We start from the raw sequence: 18,455 nt of genomic DNA, 5'->3' as shown, positions 1-18,455 counted from the left end.
GTAGTTCATGGAAAGAGCCGAATGCTTTATCAATATTTAGAACATCAAAACTTTATTTTTCCAAAGTATTCTTTCATATTCAGAGTTGCCAGTTGGATTCCAAATTTCTCTTTAGACTCCACTAATTCCATATTCACTTAAAAATCTTTTGTGAAATGCCTTACTCTGTCTTCTTTAAACAATTTCCAGATTTTATCTGGGTTTCGCACCATGTCCTGTCCCCTTAATATACAGGTGTTATTAAATATGCTTGCCCCAATCTCATCATTGTTGATATTATAACCTCCATAAATTTTCTAGCTGACTGGCAAAATTAATTTTTCCTCTGTTTCTGTTTATTCTCCTTTAAATTCATATTACTTACTAATCCTTAAAAAGAAAAACAACAGCCATTATATTTACTGCACAACTATTTTGTGCCAGACACTGCTAAAATGCCTTCTCATTTGAGATAGAGACAATTTCAGATGAGGTTCAGAGAGGTTATGTCTCATCCAACTCTGCTGATATTTGATAAAGGAATATGAACTAGGGCTTGGGTCTAAGTTCTATATTCTTTCTACCATATACCACCTGTTTCAACTATTTTTAAAGAGGCAGACAACAGTGAAGTACTTCTGTGTATATATTCTTTCTCTATTGGTTTAAGAAGTAGGACATATATGATAAAAATTCCTTGTCTTTGCGATTTTTTTTTTCTTTTTTTTCCTTTTTTTTTTTGCGGTACGCGGGCCTCTCACTGTTGTAGCCTCTCCCGTTGCGGAGCAGAGGCTCCGGACGCGCAGGCTCAGCGGCCATGGCTCACGGGCCCAGCCGCTCCGCAGCACGTGGGATCTTCCCGGACCGGGGCACGAACCCATGTCCCCTGCATCGGCAGGCGGACTCTCAACCACTGCACCACCAGAGAAGCCCGTCTTTGTGATTTTTAAGCATATGCTGAATAAAAATATCCAGAACTGTAATTAAAGTCATGGAGAACAGAGAACACTAATTTTTGAGGGGCCAGAGGAAGAAACAATCATTTAGCTTTGCATTTTTGAAAGTGAATGCAGGTTATGCGATTGCAGAAACAGAAAGAAAACCTAAGACTGCCTTAAAATTCTGTTCAGTAGAGGGCGCTAGTATAAACAAAATGAGAGTTAACCAAAATGAGAGGCATCTCAAGAAATCAAAATGAATTTTACCCAAAGAAACTTCTGTAAAATGATTACTCTAAGTCCCTCTACAGGTTCCCTTCTTACAGTGTGGTTAAACCTGATTTGAAGTGAAGAACAAACATCTGATTTTTAGTTCACTGAGATAACTACTCAGAATTGGGTAGAACCAATTTTCCCGTGAGGACGCATTAGCCTAGTCCCTTTGATATAACGGCCCTCCTATGACTATGACTTCTTGCGGTAACAGTTTTTTTTTTTTTTGGTTACTGATGTTTAACGACTATTAAACATTTTAAAAGTGTCTATTTTCACAAGCGTTGTCAGTTAGGCATAGGTTTGGAATAGGTACGAAAGCAGGGTGTTTCCGACAGTTTACCTCTCCACGCTCGAGACAACAGTGCTCTACTTGTCTGCGGAAAGACAGGGCACTCCACCTGTCATTTGGACTCATTTCCCCATGTGGGGAGAACACAATGACTTAGTAATAACTTTCCCATCAAAGGTAAATCTTTTTGGCTTTCCAAAATATACCCAGAGGAAAAAACATATATACCTAGAGAAGTAAACCTATTAGATTTTTATATAAATGACTGTGCCAGATAGTTAATTTTCTTCATCTTAATTGAAACATTTTCCACATTAATTTTCCAGTTAATTGATTTAGAGGACTTTGCGGGGCTCACTCTGGCCACGATGCTGCTAAGGGCTCTCTTGAGGGACTTATAAAGAAGACTCCCTTGGTCGGTGCGGTTCTGGGGCCGACAGGATGCAACGTGCCAGCTTCAGGAATGAACAAAGTTTCACATGACACCCAGATGCACGCAGCCTTCAGACAGACCCCCGGGGGCACCCACCTGGAAGTCGGCAGTTACAGACCCCCCACAGACGTCAATTAGCTCCGTCATATCGTAATAGGCATCAAACGTCCAGACACAGCTCTTCAGGTTCAGGTGTTTGTAGAGCTGGATGGTCTTGGGCTCCCGCACGCTGGCATCAAACTGGAAGGGGCGGTCGTAGCCAGGCCCCAGGGCCGTGCTGTCGTGGAACCTGTCGTCCAGGAACCCTGCCTCTGCAGGGGAGGGAGGAGCAAGGAACAGTAACTCAGTCTGTGGACTTGCCCTTTGCCCAGGAGCTGGGTAGGGAGAGAAGACACATCCTTGGGACATGAGACAGCTTTCCCTCTACCTGAGACCATTAGTAGAGCAGCTCAGGGCTCCCAACGCAAGGTTGGTGGGAATGCGAGGGGAGTTTGTAATCTGCCTCCCATCATGTGCTAAACAGAGTGATTGGGTTCACAGACTCCTGGAAGAGGCTGCAGGAACCAGGGAAGAAAAGGTGAACAGATGAGACCAAAAATGAAGAAGCCAGAGCTCCGTGGCCCTCGTATGTCTAGGAAAAGAAAATACCCTGAAGCTCTGCCTCTCACACCCGGCCAGTCTGGTTCGATGCTTCACAATCAGTTCTTTTTTTTTTTGCGGTACGTGGGCTTCTCACTGTTGTGGCCTCTCCTGTTGCGGAGCACAGGCTCCGGACGTGCAGGCTCAGCGGCCATGGCTCACGGGCCCAGCCGCTCCGCGGCATGTGGGATCTTCCCGGACCAGGGCACGAACCCGTGTCCCCTGCATCGGCAGGTGGACTCTCAACCACTGTGCCACCAGGGAAGCCCCACAATCAGTTCTTGAAGAAATGGATTTAGTATACGGAGAATTTGTTGATGAATTATTATCATTATTTATTTTTGAAAGCACAGTATTTAAGATCAATTTATTTAATGATGAATTGTTATTTTTTAAGATCAATTTTTAAAAAATAGCTTTTATGGAGAGCCAGCAAAGAAACATCTGACTACCTCCCCTGGCTCTTATGGTTTCTGAACTCTTGGAGAAAAAAGTCTTAATTTTGTGTTAATGAGTAGATAGCTCGCTAATTATGCTTGACGAAACTTCCCCTGCTACAGGCAAAAATCATTGGATCAAATGCGGCCAGGCAACTGAACTGTTCTAAATTAGCGAAGACCTTTATGCAGCAGAGAGCTGAATACAGATACAATTTTAGAATATTAGGGTTAAAATTTGTATAGTACTCAAAGCAACTATAGTATTCTGAAAGAGCTGATGCATTTCTTAGAATGTTTGACACCAGCACCCAGCCCTCTGCCCCACAAGGACTAAGGTCTCAGTTAACATGTGTTGAATTTAATTGTGTTTAAGTAGGAAGAGGTGCAAACTTTCAGCCTATAAACATGGTATGTTTCCTTCACTAGCTTGCATAGGTGGACCAATTAAACTTTCATCTGTAGCTCAGTGATTTACAAATCATTTACATTCCACTAATTTCTACTGTATAAAGACCATCACTGCCCAAAGTGATGCTTAATGAATATGGAAGAGCACATAAATGCTTTTCTGTCTTCCAAAACACTGTTAAATGATTCATCAGGTGTGAAGGGAGGAAATGCACGTTTAGTGTGCACTTGCTAAGGTGAATGGAAGTGGACAGGATTCTTTGTAAAGTAAAATGTCTGCCCTGCTGAACACGGAGATGCGCTACCGCAGCTGTCAGCTCCATCGGGCCTGCATCAGCTGCAGAGCCCGAGGTCACACTCTTGCTTGAGCAGTCTGCATTCAAGGACTGAGAGAGGTCAGGCAGAGAGGTCTGTCCATGGGGGCTGTCCCAGGACAAGCTTGACGGATGGGCTCTCTCCAGAGCTCCCTGAAGAGGCGTTTCATCGGCTGCACTTCAGGCTGACTTCTCCCTCGGCCCAATCCTGCTTCCTCTCCTTCCCTTTAGGAGATGTGGGTCCCTAAATAAACGTTTCACACCCCAAGCTCCACCTCAGCTCCTGCCCCCGGAGAACCATCCTATAACATCTAACATCTGCATGTGAGCTTTCTAAAATGCTGAGATGATGGGATTTTAGAGCACAGATCCAAACACGGGAGAAGGAAGGAGCTAAAATTCACCAAGACGGGCGCTTTAAAAATGTAGACGCACTTAATCCCCACCTTGATTGGTAGCAGTTGTTATCCTCATGTTACAGATAAGAAAGCAGTTGGCTCACAGCTGTCCAGCTATTTTTGTTCAGTTGTATAAGGAGTGGAATAGGCACGTTCAACCTGTCAGTTTCATTCCACGCTCCCTGTTTTTTCCTGTTCACTTCACTGTCCGAGCTGCCTGTGTTTGGTTGCTTGCTAAGGAGGAAATCCACTAACCATGCAGATTTTGAGGACCAGAATACATGAAAAGCAGAGTGCACTTAGCCATATTCCTAAGGGTCACTGCACTGGGCTGGGCTGGGCAAACCAGCAGGGGACTCTTCCCTTACCTGAGATGCCTCTCAGGTCACGGGTGGTGACGAGATTGGAGCAGACGTGCTGGTGTCTGTAGATGGACTCAGATAGTAGAAAATGCAAGTTGTGCAACGGCATGGTGGAGATAAGGGGCAGCATTCCATCCTGGTGTGGGATCTGCACTGAAATGTGGATTCTAAGGGAAAAAATAGGGTAGGAATCAGTGTTTAGGTGCCCGCTATAAGCAGTTAATATGGTACATTTCTTTCTCATAACTCAATTTGTCTTCATCAATGAATTTACCAATTTTTCTTTTCTGAAGCTTTCCATGTAGGATTTCTCGCTGAACATGAGGGTATGATGTGCATGTAGGGTTATTCTCCTCTCTCCAGCCCCCAGGAGATCCTCCAGACTCAGGACTGATAGCAATCAAGAATCATAGATTTTTTTGTGTGTGCGTGCAAGAAAAGATAACATCACAATCACAGATGACTTTATAGCTTTCTTCTGCTTTAAGTGGAAGCTTTGTTTCTCATGAGCTAAAGCCGAGTGACTGACACAGGTACTGCTGCCCTTCTCTGTCACCTTGAGTGTCTGTGGAGGTTGCGGTCGCCGCATATTTTTTTTTTAAGTATTTGTGCCGAAAAGACATCACTGAGTTCTTAAACACTAAGGCCAGTATCCATACCCAGGAAAAAAGCCTAGAAATAGTAATAAACCACTATTCATACGGTCTCTCCCCAACTTAAGGAGCCTTCCCTCCCCTCTCTCCCTGCAGTCCAACAAGACCACCAGGCCTCACTGGTATCAATCTGCAGTAAGCTCTGCCTTGATCTCCATCCTTTCACATTTAGGTGCCTCTGGACCAGGAAATCTGTAACTTATTTATATTGGCTGCTATTTCTTGTGTGCTTTCAGACTCTTGTTTATATTGCCTCTCCACTATGAGGGCAAAGGACCATTTCCTTCCCTTCTTTTGTTTCTCCAGAGCCTGTAGTACACAATTCTAAATAAAATATGAGCTTAATAAATATTGCAACACAACAGAACTGTACTTAGGGGCTGCCATTTTTTTCACGGCACAAATTTATATTTTCAGCATGTTTGTTGAGGGTGCGTTTTGAGTTTCTACAGCTTGCCTCCCAGAAAAAAAGACTCACGTTTTAAAGAGGAATCAGAACCTCAGAACATGAACAGGATGGCTCTTTTGCTAGGAAGGGGTCAGTAGTAACCCTGGGCACTTCTGTTATTGCTTTTTAACAAAAATGAATTTCATTCTGTTAGAAAAAAAGAAGGATTTGCATATTCTTGGCTCCACGTTCAAATCTTTTTTTCATGCAAATGAACCCCTTTCTCTGAACTCAGTTGCTCATAAAGGCACATGCATAAATACTATGAGGTTTAATGAATATGTATAACCTACACGAATTCTTTTTTTTTGCGTGCAAAAATGAAAGCATCCATTTTCCAACAAAATCATAGTGGCACAGGGAAAAAAACAAAAGCACATCTGTCCATTGACTTACAATTTACACAGTGTTATTACTCATTTGCTCACTGGATACTTAGTGCCTCTTAGCTGCCAAGAAGCACTGTTCTAGGCAGAGGGGATGCAAAATAAACAGTCATGTTCCCTGCCATCATCATCTCCTGGGGCGACAAGGAGAGAATGAATAATGATAATGCTCTGAGAGAGGTAGACATGGGTACCAGAAAAGCCGGAAGGAAGAGCTTCCAAATTAAATTGGGGGAAATGATGGAAAAGTTCCTAGAAGAGATGACATGGGTTAGATAGAGTGGGACAATCGGATTTAACGACGCTGAGTGGAAGGGAGCAGGGGAGAGTTGGAGCCAGGAGTAGCCACAAGGCGGAGGCATGCCACCTAAGAGGGTATGAAGCCCTGGGAAGTTACACATGATTCCCTGTGAGTGGCCTGGCAGGTGAAAATGACAAGGTGAGGGAAATGAGGCTAGGAAGATAACAAGGGGCCAGATCTTAGGGGGCCTTCAAAGAATATAAACGTTTTCTGAAGCACTCATCACCACTATTATTTATTTATTTTCTTTGCGGTACGCGGGCCTGTCACTGCTGTGGCCTCTCCCATTACGGAGCAACAGGCTCTGGACGCGCAGGCTCAGCGGCCATGGCTCACGGGCCTAACTGCTCCGCGACATGTGAGATCTTGCCGGACCGGGGCACGAACCCGTGTCCCCTGCATCGGCAGGCGGACTCTCAACCACTGCGCGACCAGGGAAGCCCCACCACTATTCTTATTTTGCAGAAGCATCACTCATTGATCTGTCCCACCCAGAAAACACAGAAAGCATAGCTGGAGACTCCCTCTGCCATCTCCTCGCGGAAGGAACCACCTGCCTGACCTGTTGGGATGCTCCTTGTGTTTGACGTCCAGGTATTTCAAGTTCGCGATGAAGGACTGAGCCTGGAAGCCTCGGGCTGTCCCAGCCACCACTGGGGTGTGGCAGATCGCACTGCCTGTTCCGATGGTAACAATGTTGCTCCTCAAGGGGGTCCCCACGTGGCCCACCTTGTCCACAGCCTTGGCCACACAACGTACATGGAACCTCCGGCTGAAGTAAATGCTGTCCAGGACCTACCAGGAAGAATAAAGCACCTCAGACGTGTACACTACTTCAACAGCTCCCCACACGTACCTTCTGGGTGATAGGCCACCCCAATTCTTGGTACAAGGTAATCTGTGAAGACTATTGTCGACTGAAAAAAAATGCACAGCCTAAAAGTTGAGTTCTGTTTTATTCGGCGGGCAAAACTGAGGACTTAAGCCTGAGACACAGAAACTCGGATAATTCTGAGAGACCTGCTCCAAGGGGCAAGGGGGGTGGGGGGAGCCAGGATATAGAGGAGTTTTTGCAACAAAAGACCAGTAGTTCAAACATCAAAAGCTTACTCTTAAGTAAAGAAAACCAGATACCTCAAGTTAAGGAATTGAGCACTTTCCTATGTTTGGGAAGATGCAAGGGTTTAGGCTCACTGAACTCATTCCTTTGATATGCACCTCAGCTACCTGGGGCCAGTATCCCGTGTTTTCTCACCCCGAGTCTCCTCAGGGTGCACCATCGGCTATCGTGGCTGATGGCTGTCACATCCTTTGCTTACTGACATGGCAGGCAGCATTCTTAGTCCGCACCATCCCCCATCCATCCCTCCATCTGTCCACTTATCTATCTATCTATCCATTGATCTATCCATCCATCCATTCGTTTACCACATAAGTACTGACTTTCTACCAGAAGTCAGGCACCAGGGACAGAGCAGTGAGTACGTAGAGCCTAAGGTGGTAAGTTAGGTAACTAACAAGTTGACAGATGTGTAGCAAGAGCCCAGAGATGACTAGTTCCCTGTGACAGTTGTTCTCTTTATATATTAGGTTCAGCATAAGAACCACTTAACTGGTTTTCAGCACTTCCAGCAAGACTGGTTGCCTCCAAGTCACTTTCGCTGAGGGCATGGTATCAGGATAAAGAGGAAAGATACTTCTTTTCTAGGAGTTCTTAGTTTTCTTTCCTCCCTAATTCTATTCCCTCCCTCACCTCCCACTTAATTACTACACATGTTGCAAGGGTTACAATAACATGCAGACTTGAAGTTAGAAGTTGGCCTCTGACACCTACTGGCCTTTTAAAAAAAATAATAACTTTATTATTTTTTTAACTTTTTATTTTATATTGGAGTATAGTTGATTAACGATGTTGTGTTAGTTTCAGATGTACAGCAAAGTGATTCAGTTATACATATACATATATCTATTCTTTTTCAAATTCTTTTCCCATGTAGGTTGTTACATAATATTGTGCACCTACTGGCCTTTGAAAGTCTTTCTACAGATTCTCTCATGCTCCCAGGCATACAGAATCCATAAGCATGCTTAACCCAATGCATGCAGAGGCAACATAGGTCACCAAAACTCTATAGGTTATGAGTGCATAGACACAGGGAAATACATAAGAAAAACGAATTAGTAGTTCTGTGTGCCATAGACCTCCCACAAAGCAATCATACAAACTTATAAATTCTACTCATGGAAACAAGTTTCACTGAAATCCATTAAAAATGGAAGATTTTTCCATTAAAATGATTTAATTAGCTGCCAACACTTTATTTATTTATTGATACATGGACTTTGTTCAGAAGGGATTTGAGGCATCTTACAAAAATGCATACAGTACAATGGTATTAAATAAATAATTGAAGAAATGAAGATAGAGCAAAGGAAACAGGGGTAAAAGTGTTAGTCACCAATTCATTGCAAGAAGGAAAACTGAAACATGAAGTAAAATCATAAACTTGGTACCTGTTACAAATGTATATTTGGCTCAAATCAGATGAAACCCCTTCATGGTTTTGTTGAACAGAGAATTAGATACTTATGAGACAATACGCTGTCTTGCCATTTACATTTTTAATAATAATAAAAAAGATAATTTAAATTCAAACTAGGTTATATTGCAAAATGAATATTCTGGCCTTTCTGATTAAGCTGTGTCAAAGACAACGGACATGAAGGACCTGCTTTATCCAAAGCCTCCCGTGTACATCTAACAGCTCTCCTCCACTAGGGCCCCATCCACACGAGGCACTTTTTTTTTTTTTTTTTGTGGTACGCAGGCCTCTCACTGTTGTGGCCTCTCCTGTTGTGGAGCACAGGCTCCAGACGCGCAGGCTCAGCGGCCATGGCTCACAGGCCCAGCCACTCCGCGGCATGTGGGATCTTCCCGGACCGGGGCACGAACCCGTGTCCCCTGCATCGGCAGGCGGACTCTCAACCACTGCGCCACCAGGGAAGCCCCACACGAGACACTTCTTAAAGTGAGAACAAACGGTGGGTTTGTAGGGAAAAATCTAGAGAAATTCAGTCTGAAAGAAATTTCTGATTTCCGAACTTATTAATGGCACTCATTTCAGCCAAAAATTATTAAATGCTTACTATGTGCCAGATACTCTGCGGAGCCTGACTCTCCACTGCTTACAGCTCTTCCTCTGAAGAACTTCATTGGCGTAAGGGGCAGAGTCAGAGTGATGGACTGTTTCCTGAGGTCGGGAGAACCACCACTGTTGACTGCTCTCTGATGGTGGCAGGCGTGTGGGTCTGGCCTCCTAACTTGCTGAGGACAGCAACTGCATTTGGAATCTCTTTTCATGTCCTCTTACAGGGCTTTGAAAAATGCTGATCACTTAGCAAGCATCCTCTCATCTTGTTTAATAACTGGTCCCTACTATGTGCCATCAATGTGGTGGCTCTTTTGGGATGGACATACAAGTGTGGGAGAACCCTCGGTCCATGTCCTTAAGTTTATACCCTACTCCTTACTGAATGGTGTAAGAGATATGAAAAGAACTGTAATCCTTAATTGTACCTACCTGGGATCTTTGACTTACTTCATTTATAGATCACTTTTATTTTTTATTTATTTTTAATTTTTTTTTAAAAATTTTAATTTTATTTTTTTATACAGCAGGTTCTTATTAGTCATCAATTTTATACACATCAGTGTATACATGTCAATCCCAATCGCCCAATTCAGCACACCCCCACCCCCACCCCCCACCACTTTCCCCCCTTGGTGTCCATACGTTAGTTCTCTACATCTGTGTCTCAATTCCTGCCCTGCAAACCGGTTCATCTGTACCATTTTTCTAGGCTCCACATATATGCGTTAGTATACGATATTTGTTTTTCTCTTTCTGACTTACTTCACTCTGTATGACAGTCTCTAGATCCATCCACGTCTCAACAAATGACCCAATTTCGTTCCTTTTTATGGTTGAGTAATGTTCCATTGTATATATGTACCACATCTTCTTTATCCATTCGTCTGTCGATGGGCATTTAGGTTGCTTCCATGACCTGGCTATTGTAAATAGTGCTGCAATGAACATTGGGGTGCATGTGTCTTTTTGAATTATGGTTTTCTCTGGGTATATGCCAGTAGTGGGATGGCTGGGTCATATGGTAGTTCTATTTTTAGTTTTTTAAGGAACCTCCATACTGTTCTCCATAGTGGCTGTATCAATTTACGTTCCCACCAACAATGCAAGAGGGTTCCCTTTTCTCCACACCCTCTCCAATATAGATCACTTTTATATATCTGATGTGTCAATGACCTTGTCAAGTGGATTAAGTGGACTTGGTATTTTGTAGATAGGAAACTGAGACTCAGTAGGTTAAGTGAACTCGTAACATCGTGTAGTTAAAAACAGACAGAATCAAGGTTTGTAAACAGGTTGTCTGAGTTATCAGCCTAGTTCTCTTTCTACTACACCATATTACCTTTCCTTATATGTAAGAATAAAAAGATTGTGTGTGTACTCTGTGTACCTGCTCATTTGTTTATTTTATACCAAATGCCATGCAAGGGACCTTAAGAAATTTGATAGAGTTGGAGTAACAGAGAGAAACGCTAGGTCTCTCCCTCCGCAAACAGACCTACCATGTGGTTGACACTGGTGAAGGGCGTGTTGTCAGTGATGGTCTCAAAGGGAGACCGGGCCCCGTTGCCATCAGTGGGGGTGGCCACTTCCCAGCTGAACTGCACGGACGTCTGGTTGATGCCAGCCTCATTGCAGCGCTCCTTCATGATGGCATACTTGGGGAAATGGGGGTCGCAGGGGGTGACACAGACCAGCGGGTAGCCCGGGGAGGGGGATTTCTTGACTCCCTCCTTGGTAACCTCTTCCACATGGTCATAGTCAGCAAGTGTGACAACCTGCAAAGGAGCAACAAAGCTTCAGCCCGGGGTGGGTATCGGGAAGGTCAGAGAACCAAGGCTCCCTTCCCCAGAGATTCAGGAGATCACGTAACTCCTAGGGATTCTTTAAAATATAGCAGAAGTTTTAACAACGCTTGGCCAGGCATCCCTAAAAGATACTGCAGATCTTTAATGGTGGAGAACATCTTCCTCCCCCGTGAGCTAAAAGCTTTATTATCTTATTGCTCTCATTCCTAATTCAGAGCCCTATCACTCGTGTGAAAAATACTCTCCCCTCCCCCCATACACAGTAACTAAAACTATACCATAAACGGCAGTTACTAGTTTAAAGTTGCATTAAATTGTTAATGGTATGCCGTAGCACATTTGGCATAACAGGAGTAAATAAAGGTAGTATATTTCTTCCATGGTCAAAGAAGAGACACGTTTTGAAATGATCCTTTTACTCTATGAGACTAGTCGAGGGAGGTTATAAGACTTATTAAGACTAGCTCATTATCACGGGTTAAATTCTTGGCAACCTCTATGCATTTTCCTCTTAACTGTGAAGTCGGTGCGTTCATTCTGTTCATCCCCAAACTGGGAAACATGGTGGTACATTTCTGCAGATACTTAATTCTATGTGTGTGGCGAGTATGTAGGATAATAGATGTGGGGTAATATTCCTTTTTTACTCTTCTAGGTTCCACCAAAGAAATGAGAAGATCAATTGTATTGCACCTTCTGTCTTTATCAGACTAAGGTCTCAGTATGGTTTGGTCTCACTCTTACGTCAAAACAAGGTTTCTCATCCTTGGCACTACTGACATTTGAGCCAGATAATTCCTTGCTGTTGGCGTTGTCCTGTGTATTGTAGGATGTTTAGCAGCTTCCCTGACTTCCACCCACTAGATGCTAATAGCACCTAGTGTGACAGTCATGACAACCACAGATGTCACCAGACATTGTCAAGTGTTCCCCAGAGGTGATGGGAGTGAGGGATTTGGGGGAAAGGACAAGAGCCCTCGCTCTTGGTTGAAAATCACTGTGTTACGGGGAGGGGGAAGGGTAAGCTGGGATGAAGTGAGGGAGTGGCATGGACTTATATACACTACCAAGTGTAAAATAGATAGCTAGTGGGAAGCAGCCACATAGCACAGGGAGATCAGCACGGTGCTTTGTGACCACCTGGAGGGGTGGGATAGGGAGGGTGGGAGGGAGACGCAAGAGGGAGGAGATATGGGGATACATGTATAAGTACAGCTGATTCACTATGTTATACAGCAGAAATTAACACACCATTGTAAAGCAATTATACTCTAATAAAGATGTTAAACAAAAAAAAGAAAAGAAAATCACTGTGTTAGAAAAATGAAGACGTGCAGCATTGGAAGTCCTGCTTCTCTCAAGCTCTTATCTAATTACTAGGACATAAGCAACGATCCTTTGGGCTGAGAGACTCACAATGGGCGGCGCTGGCAGGATGAGGCTCCCTGACACCTCCTGGTCTAGAATCGTCACTGTGGCAGTGGTCACATCACCAAGAACAGCTTCCACTGGGTCATCCGGGCCAAGGACGAGAGAGAACGATTCATGCCACTCCCGGTCTTCATTGGACAGGATCTCAACTTTAAAGAAGATATGATCCACACCTTCGCCAAGGACAGAACAAAGAGGGCAAAGGTCCTCATGAGTGACCCACTTAAGACAGCGCAGGTTGGCACTGCTGAGGCTTTATGTTGAAATACGCCCTTTCGTTTCAGAGGTTTCCTATCAATGTAGTGGCTGCTTATCACGTTAGCCCCATCTCAAGCGAGGAATCTGTTTTCTTGGTCAAATTCCACCTGTGGTGGAGGCTCAGTACAGCAGATTTACTATGCAACGCCATATGAGGATTAATGGCCCCTGCCTGACACTAGCTGGTGGTAATAAAAATCTATGATTCAAAATACGCTCCACCCTGGCTATGAGGTTTTTTGCCTAACTTTTCTTTCCCCTTTACATGTAGGCATGAGCTCCTGTGCGGCAGAGTGCTTGTACACCATCCTTCAAAGCTGTCTCCTGGGGACCGATAGTTCAAGGGCTACCTACCAGGCCATTTCTGCAAAGACAATAATGTGAAGGTTTGGCAGCCTGGAATGGGGAGGGTTAGAGCTTAGAAACCCCCTTCCTTTTCTGTAAAGTGATTCTGGGAAGGTGCAGATATCTCGGGCAGTAGTCAAGGTGCCCTTCTTCCTCTCCTATAGACATCTGGGCTAGGTTACTTCTAAGACCTGCCTTTCCCCCAGATGCTTATGCAGAAAAGGAAAAAGCTAAGACACTTGGAAGAGAGGTCCTTGTGACGACGTGGAGGAAGGGCACCTACCTTCCCTGTAAACACGAACCAGACGCATAGGGATGGAGCCGAAAGCCCTCTGAAGCTCCGGTGGGTGACAGGGACATACAGAGACCACCCCTCCATTTCCAAGGGAGTCATTTTCTCCCTCCACTTGCTAAGACACCTCTGAAAAGACCTTCTATCGCTTTTGCCCACTTCTGGGCACATCACACATGGTGGCAGGCTCTATAACAGCCTTTTCACCTTATACTGCTCCATAAAGTTCTGGGAAAAAGCCAAGCATACAATTCAACTCCTCCTCTGTCTCATTCCTTCCATTAAATAAATATATCAGACAGTTAAACAGCTGGTTGTGACCTGAATCCCATCCTTCTTCCCTGACTCATCTTCATAGCATCTCCTAGTAGATGTCAAACCACTTGAGCATGGAGACTGTGCCTTCTGGGTTTAGTAATCCCCGAGGGGCCCAGCACAGTGGTTTGTACCAATGTTTGCTGAATGACAAACATTCAAAAATATACAAAAAATCATGTATATTTTAAAAAAATCAAGTGCCCTCCTTGCTCAACCAAATCATAGGCTAATGACAGCAGCAACAAAAAATCCTTTTGAATGAGCCAAAATGCCTAGGATGTTCTGAAGTGAAGCATTTCTTTGGCCTTTTTCTTTCTTTACCATGCCATTTTTACTAATTAGAAAATTTAAAGACTCCCACAATCTCAAATGTGTGCTTAATAAGTACTTCACGCTGTTGGAAATACTGTTTCTCTCTTTCATTTTTCTGCCCGTTCCTTTCTTCAAATATAAGATATCTGCCTCTCTCTTAAGTAAAACCTACAGATTGGGATTGGCATTCAATTACCAGGACTGAACTTTAAGATTCGGCTTTTTGGGTAATAATCCACACCAGACTGGGCCGACCCGTCCCGTGTGCTACAGCGAATCTTGGACGTCCTGTTCTGATCCCCTCTGCGGATCACCTTGATGTTCAGAATGGCCGTGGCATCTGGCCCTGAGGGTTCCCGGACTTGGTATGCAGCTTCTTCAAACTCAATGGTGGGAGCTTAAGGAAACAAGGTTAGGAAAACAAGAGCAAGTTGGAAAAGTGACAAAGAATTCCACCTCCCATGAAAACACCTTCTAATGACAAGAGGGAATTTTTCACATTAGTTAACAATACAAAGGCAAAATAGCTTGCAGTCAATAAAAATCAATCAGTATTTATCCCTAAGCAATACTTTGGAAAAAGGGATTTCTCTGTGATTCTGCAGGAGTTGTTTCTCACATATTTCTTATTAAAAACAATATAGTGGAAGAAATATTTTTAAGCAGTTTGAAATGCATGATGTCCAAGTTTCCATCTAGGCATTATAGCTCACAGCATGTTTTTAAATCTGCACAATTTATCAAGGGACAGAGACACAGTTAAGCCCTTGATAAATATCTATTGACTGATTCTATGAACCAACTCCTTTTCATTTATATACTGCTTAAATGTACCAAATCTCTGATTTTTTTTTTTTTTTTTTTTTTTTTTGCGGTCCGCGGGCCTCTCATTGTTGTGGCCTCTCCCGTTGTGGAGCACAGGCTCCGGACGCGCAGGCTCAGCGGCCATGGCTCACGGGCCCAGCCTGTGGGATCTTCCTGGACCGGGGCACGAACCCGTGTCCCCTGCATCGGCAGGTGGACTCTCAACCACTGCGCCACCAGGGAAGCCCATCTCTGATCTTTTGGATCCTCCCTCCCAGTGCTCTCAGCTCCCCAATGCTTAGCTTTTCCTAACTTCTCACAGGTTATTTAGTTAAGGATGAGTAGTTATAGTGACCAGCTACAACAATAATTCAGGAACACAAGATTTCCTAACACAATCTGATTTGAGGTACTATCCTCATTGCTATGGAACGATTAATTGTTGATTTTTTAAAAAAATTCAAATTGTACCTTCTTTTGTATTATATTCTCATGACGAAGGGCAACGTGGTAGTGGTGGAGAGAGTGGGATAAGAAGATGGAAAAATTGGGAGCAATTACAAATCTTATACCACTTAAAATATAGACTCTTTCAGAAATTTCTGATGTCTCTATGTTCACTTCCCTCTTTCTCTCTCAGAAAATCAGTTCTTCCTAATTGTAGAAGATATGCTTCATTTTAGACTTCATAGTTGTTACCGTGTGCACTCTTTGAAATTGAGGTATGTCACTGTAACAGTGTGAACTTGTTGCTTCTCTGAGCCTCAGTCACTGGGTTTTCTGTGTGAACAGGAGAGGTTCACTTTTTCTGTGTGAACAGGAGAGGTTCAGGATTTGAACCTGAGTCTCCTTGGGTAAAGGGCTAATTCAACTTCAAGGCTGGCTTTTTTGCTTTTTTCCCAATGTCCAAGTTAGTCCCTATTTTAATATTAGAAACCCTAAGAGTCTCACTGACTCTTGCGTAGATTCTAGAATCTGATAAAATAAGGTTCTACATGCACTTTTGTTGCTTACAGCTGTGTAACTAAGAACGTAAATTGTATAACTGTGCTGAGGTTCAATTTCTTTCCCTATAATATAGGGATAATAACACCTACCTCAAGGGGCTACTGTCAGAATGAAATGAAATGAAATAGTATTATATGCTTAGAATGGTTCTTAGTATACAGTCAATATTCAATAAAAACAGCTGTTACTATTTGTAGTTTTATTGTCCATTTATTAAAATACCTATTTTAGTAAAACAATTATGTCCCTATTTGAAACAGATTTTGTTTTCTTTGGTGCCTGGGTCACTCTTTGCTGACACCTGACTAAAGAATTTAAGTTTTTTTAGGTGAGTAGGCCAAATCAATTAGAGAGAAGAAAACTGAGAAATTAGACTTTTCCAGAAAGGTGGCAGCGTTTTAAATCAGTTCATTGGACTCAACTGATTCTGATTGTATTTCCAATCCTGCTCTTGAATTGCAGTGACTTAAAAATTTTTTATTCTCCGTCTGTCTTAGCATCTCTGTCCTAGCGTTTAACCATACTTGCTCTCTATCTCTTGGTGATGTGGTAGAGAACAATGTGATTTAAAATACTGGAGCTCTGTAGACGGTGATCATTTGCTGCCAATATTTTATATAGATACTCTAAGACTGTTATCAGTAGACACTTGTATAGTGCTTTCATTTTTCAAAACACCTATAATTATGTTATTGGTAAAGCATCCGTTCATGTCCCATCAACCTAAGAGTAACTAAAGGCAATTTCTTCCATTACCATCTTCATCATTGGATATGGTGATGGTGGCCATGTTATTCTTTCCAACTCTGGCTCCACTCCAGTGGTTCCCAAGAGGATGGCCAAGGTAGACCCTGAACTGTTCCTCAGGCTCAAACATGGAGTCATCGTGGATATAGACAGTACAGTTCTTCATCTAGAGCCAAGGGCACAAGAAAGAGTAAAATTTGCAGTGAGATATCAATAATTTGCTTGGCTTTCCCTAGAAAATGATTTTCCTTCTTTGTAGCATCAAAGAGTCAACACAGATTCAAAAATATCCCGTTTCATTTATAAAATAGAATGTTTAACAGTTCATGCCTGAGTGGACCTACCTGTATGTGGAGACTTGTATTAAACATTCCAAACGATTTTGAATTATTGGTCATGAGTTATGAAAAACAACAAAATGAATCACTAAAAAGCATCTGTAGAACATCTGTGTGCTTTCCCACATTTTGCCTGGGCTCATCTGTACCTTTGTACATGTTATGTTGGTAGATTTCTGATGGTGAGGGTTTAACATATGGATTAGACTTCCTGGAGAGTTGAATGATATTCCTTTTCCTTTGTGAAAATTGAAGAATCGTATAAGGAACTCAGAAAGCCTTCCTGTTAGGCTAAAGACACCTTTAAAAGCTACAGAACTCTCAAATGTGTTGCCGAATGGTGGCTCATCTGAAAACTGAGAACTGAATGTCTGAGAACACAATCTAAATCCCTGTTGGATGAAAAGAACTCAAGCGCTTCCCAAACTGAATATTCTCTACTGAGGACTTGTCTTCTTGGCAAAACGTAAAATAAGGTCACAACATTTTATTTATTTATTTATTTTTTGCGGTACGCAGGCCTCTCACCGTTGTGGCCTCTCCCACCGCGGAGCACAGGCTCCAGACGTGCAGGCTCAGCGGCCATGGCTCACGGGCCCAGCCACTCCGCGGCATGTGGGATCTTCCTGGACCGGGGTACGAACCCGTGTCCCCTGCATTGGCAGGCGGACTCTCAATCACTGTGCCACCAGGGAAGCCCTAAGCTGTATTTTCTTTATAATTTTATTTAACTACAAACTGCCTCTTGGATAGGCAGAGAATCCTCTTCTGAACTTAAAACAAATACAGACATGCAGACTCAAAGCTGAAGATTGTATTTATAGTATTTATATGTGTTTTAAACACGTATTTCAACCTGTCAACAGTAAAATTCCCATAAAATACATAACTAAGACAGGGCTTTTATGAGTCATGAAGGTGTGAAAGACTTGAGAGTCTCAAATAAGGACGCTATCGATTTTTTATTTTTATATTTTTGGTGGTAAAGAATGGAGGGAGAATCTCGGGTGACCTGGGAGGTGTAAAGTCTTTTTATGCTAAACTTCAAAAGAACTAATCATAAGGCAAAAATTTCACACGTTTGCTTATATCAAAACAAAGATTTCTGTTCAACTAAGAACACCAAGGGCAAAGGTACTAGATGAGTGACAGAGAAAGTCACTATGTTTATGATATCTAAAACATCTAAACACCGGCAAGGATTAATGTTACTATTTAGGATTATTAATATTAAGATCAATATTTAGAATATACAAGGAAGCACTGCAAATCAGTAAGAAAATGACAGCAATACAATAAAATAAGGAACAAAGGATAAAAATAATAGATTTTCATAAGAGAAACTCAATGAACTAACAAGCATATAATATAGTATTAGAGA

The 18,455-nt window shown here is 42.8% G+C and overlaps 1 protein-coding gene across 2 annotated transcripts in view; it reads right to left on the bottom strand.

The window, feature by feature from the left end:
- Positions 1 to 18,455, bottom strand: part of FRAS1 (Fraser extracellular matrix complex subunit 1) — a 465,438-nt gene that overhangs the window by 24,169 nt on the left and 422,814 nt on the right. For both annotated transcript variants that reach the window (XM_030877950.2, XM_060299521.1), the window contains 7 exons: positions 16,746 to 16,902; positions 14,374 to 14,574; positions 12,638 to 12,825; positions 10,916 to 11,191; positions 6,827 to 7,059; positions 4,483 to 4,643; positions 2,012 to 2,226 (listed from right to left, as the gene is read on the bottom strand). In XM_030877950.2, the coding sequence (XP_030733810.2) occupies positions 2,012 to 2,226; positions 4,483 to 4,643; positions 6,827 to 7,059; positions 10,916 to 11,191; positions 12,638 to 12,825; positions 14,374 to 14,574; positions 16,746 to 16,902 (1,431 nt within the window). The remainder of the gene's footprint in view (positions 1 to 2,011; positions 2,227 to 4,482; positions 4,644 to 6,826; positions 7,060 to 10,915; positions 11,192 to 12,637; positions 12,826 to 14,373; positions 14,575 to 16,745; positions 16,903 to 18,455) is intronic.

The sequence above is a fragment of the Globicephala melas genome, chromosome 5, assembly GCF_963455315.2.
Source record: "Globicephala melas chromosome 5, mGloMel1.2, whole genome shotgun sequence".
Classification (NCBI taxonomy): Eukaryota; Metazoa; Chordata; class Mammalia; order Artiodactyla; family Delphinidae; genus Globicephala; species Globicephala melas.
The sequence above is the reverse complement of the archived record's forward strand: the minus strand, read 5'-3'. Positions and strand labels throughout refer to the sequence as shown.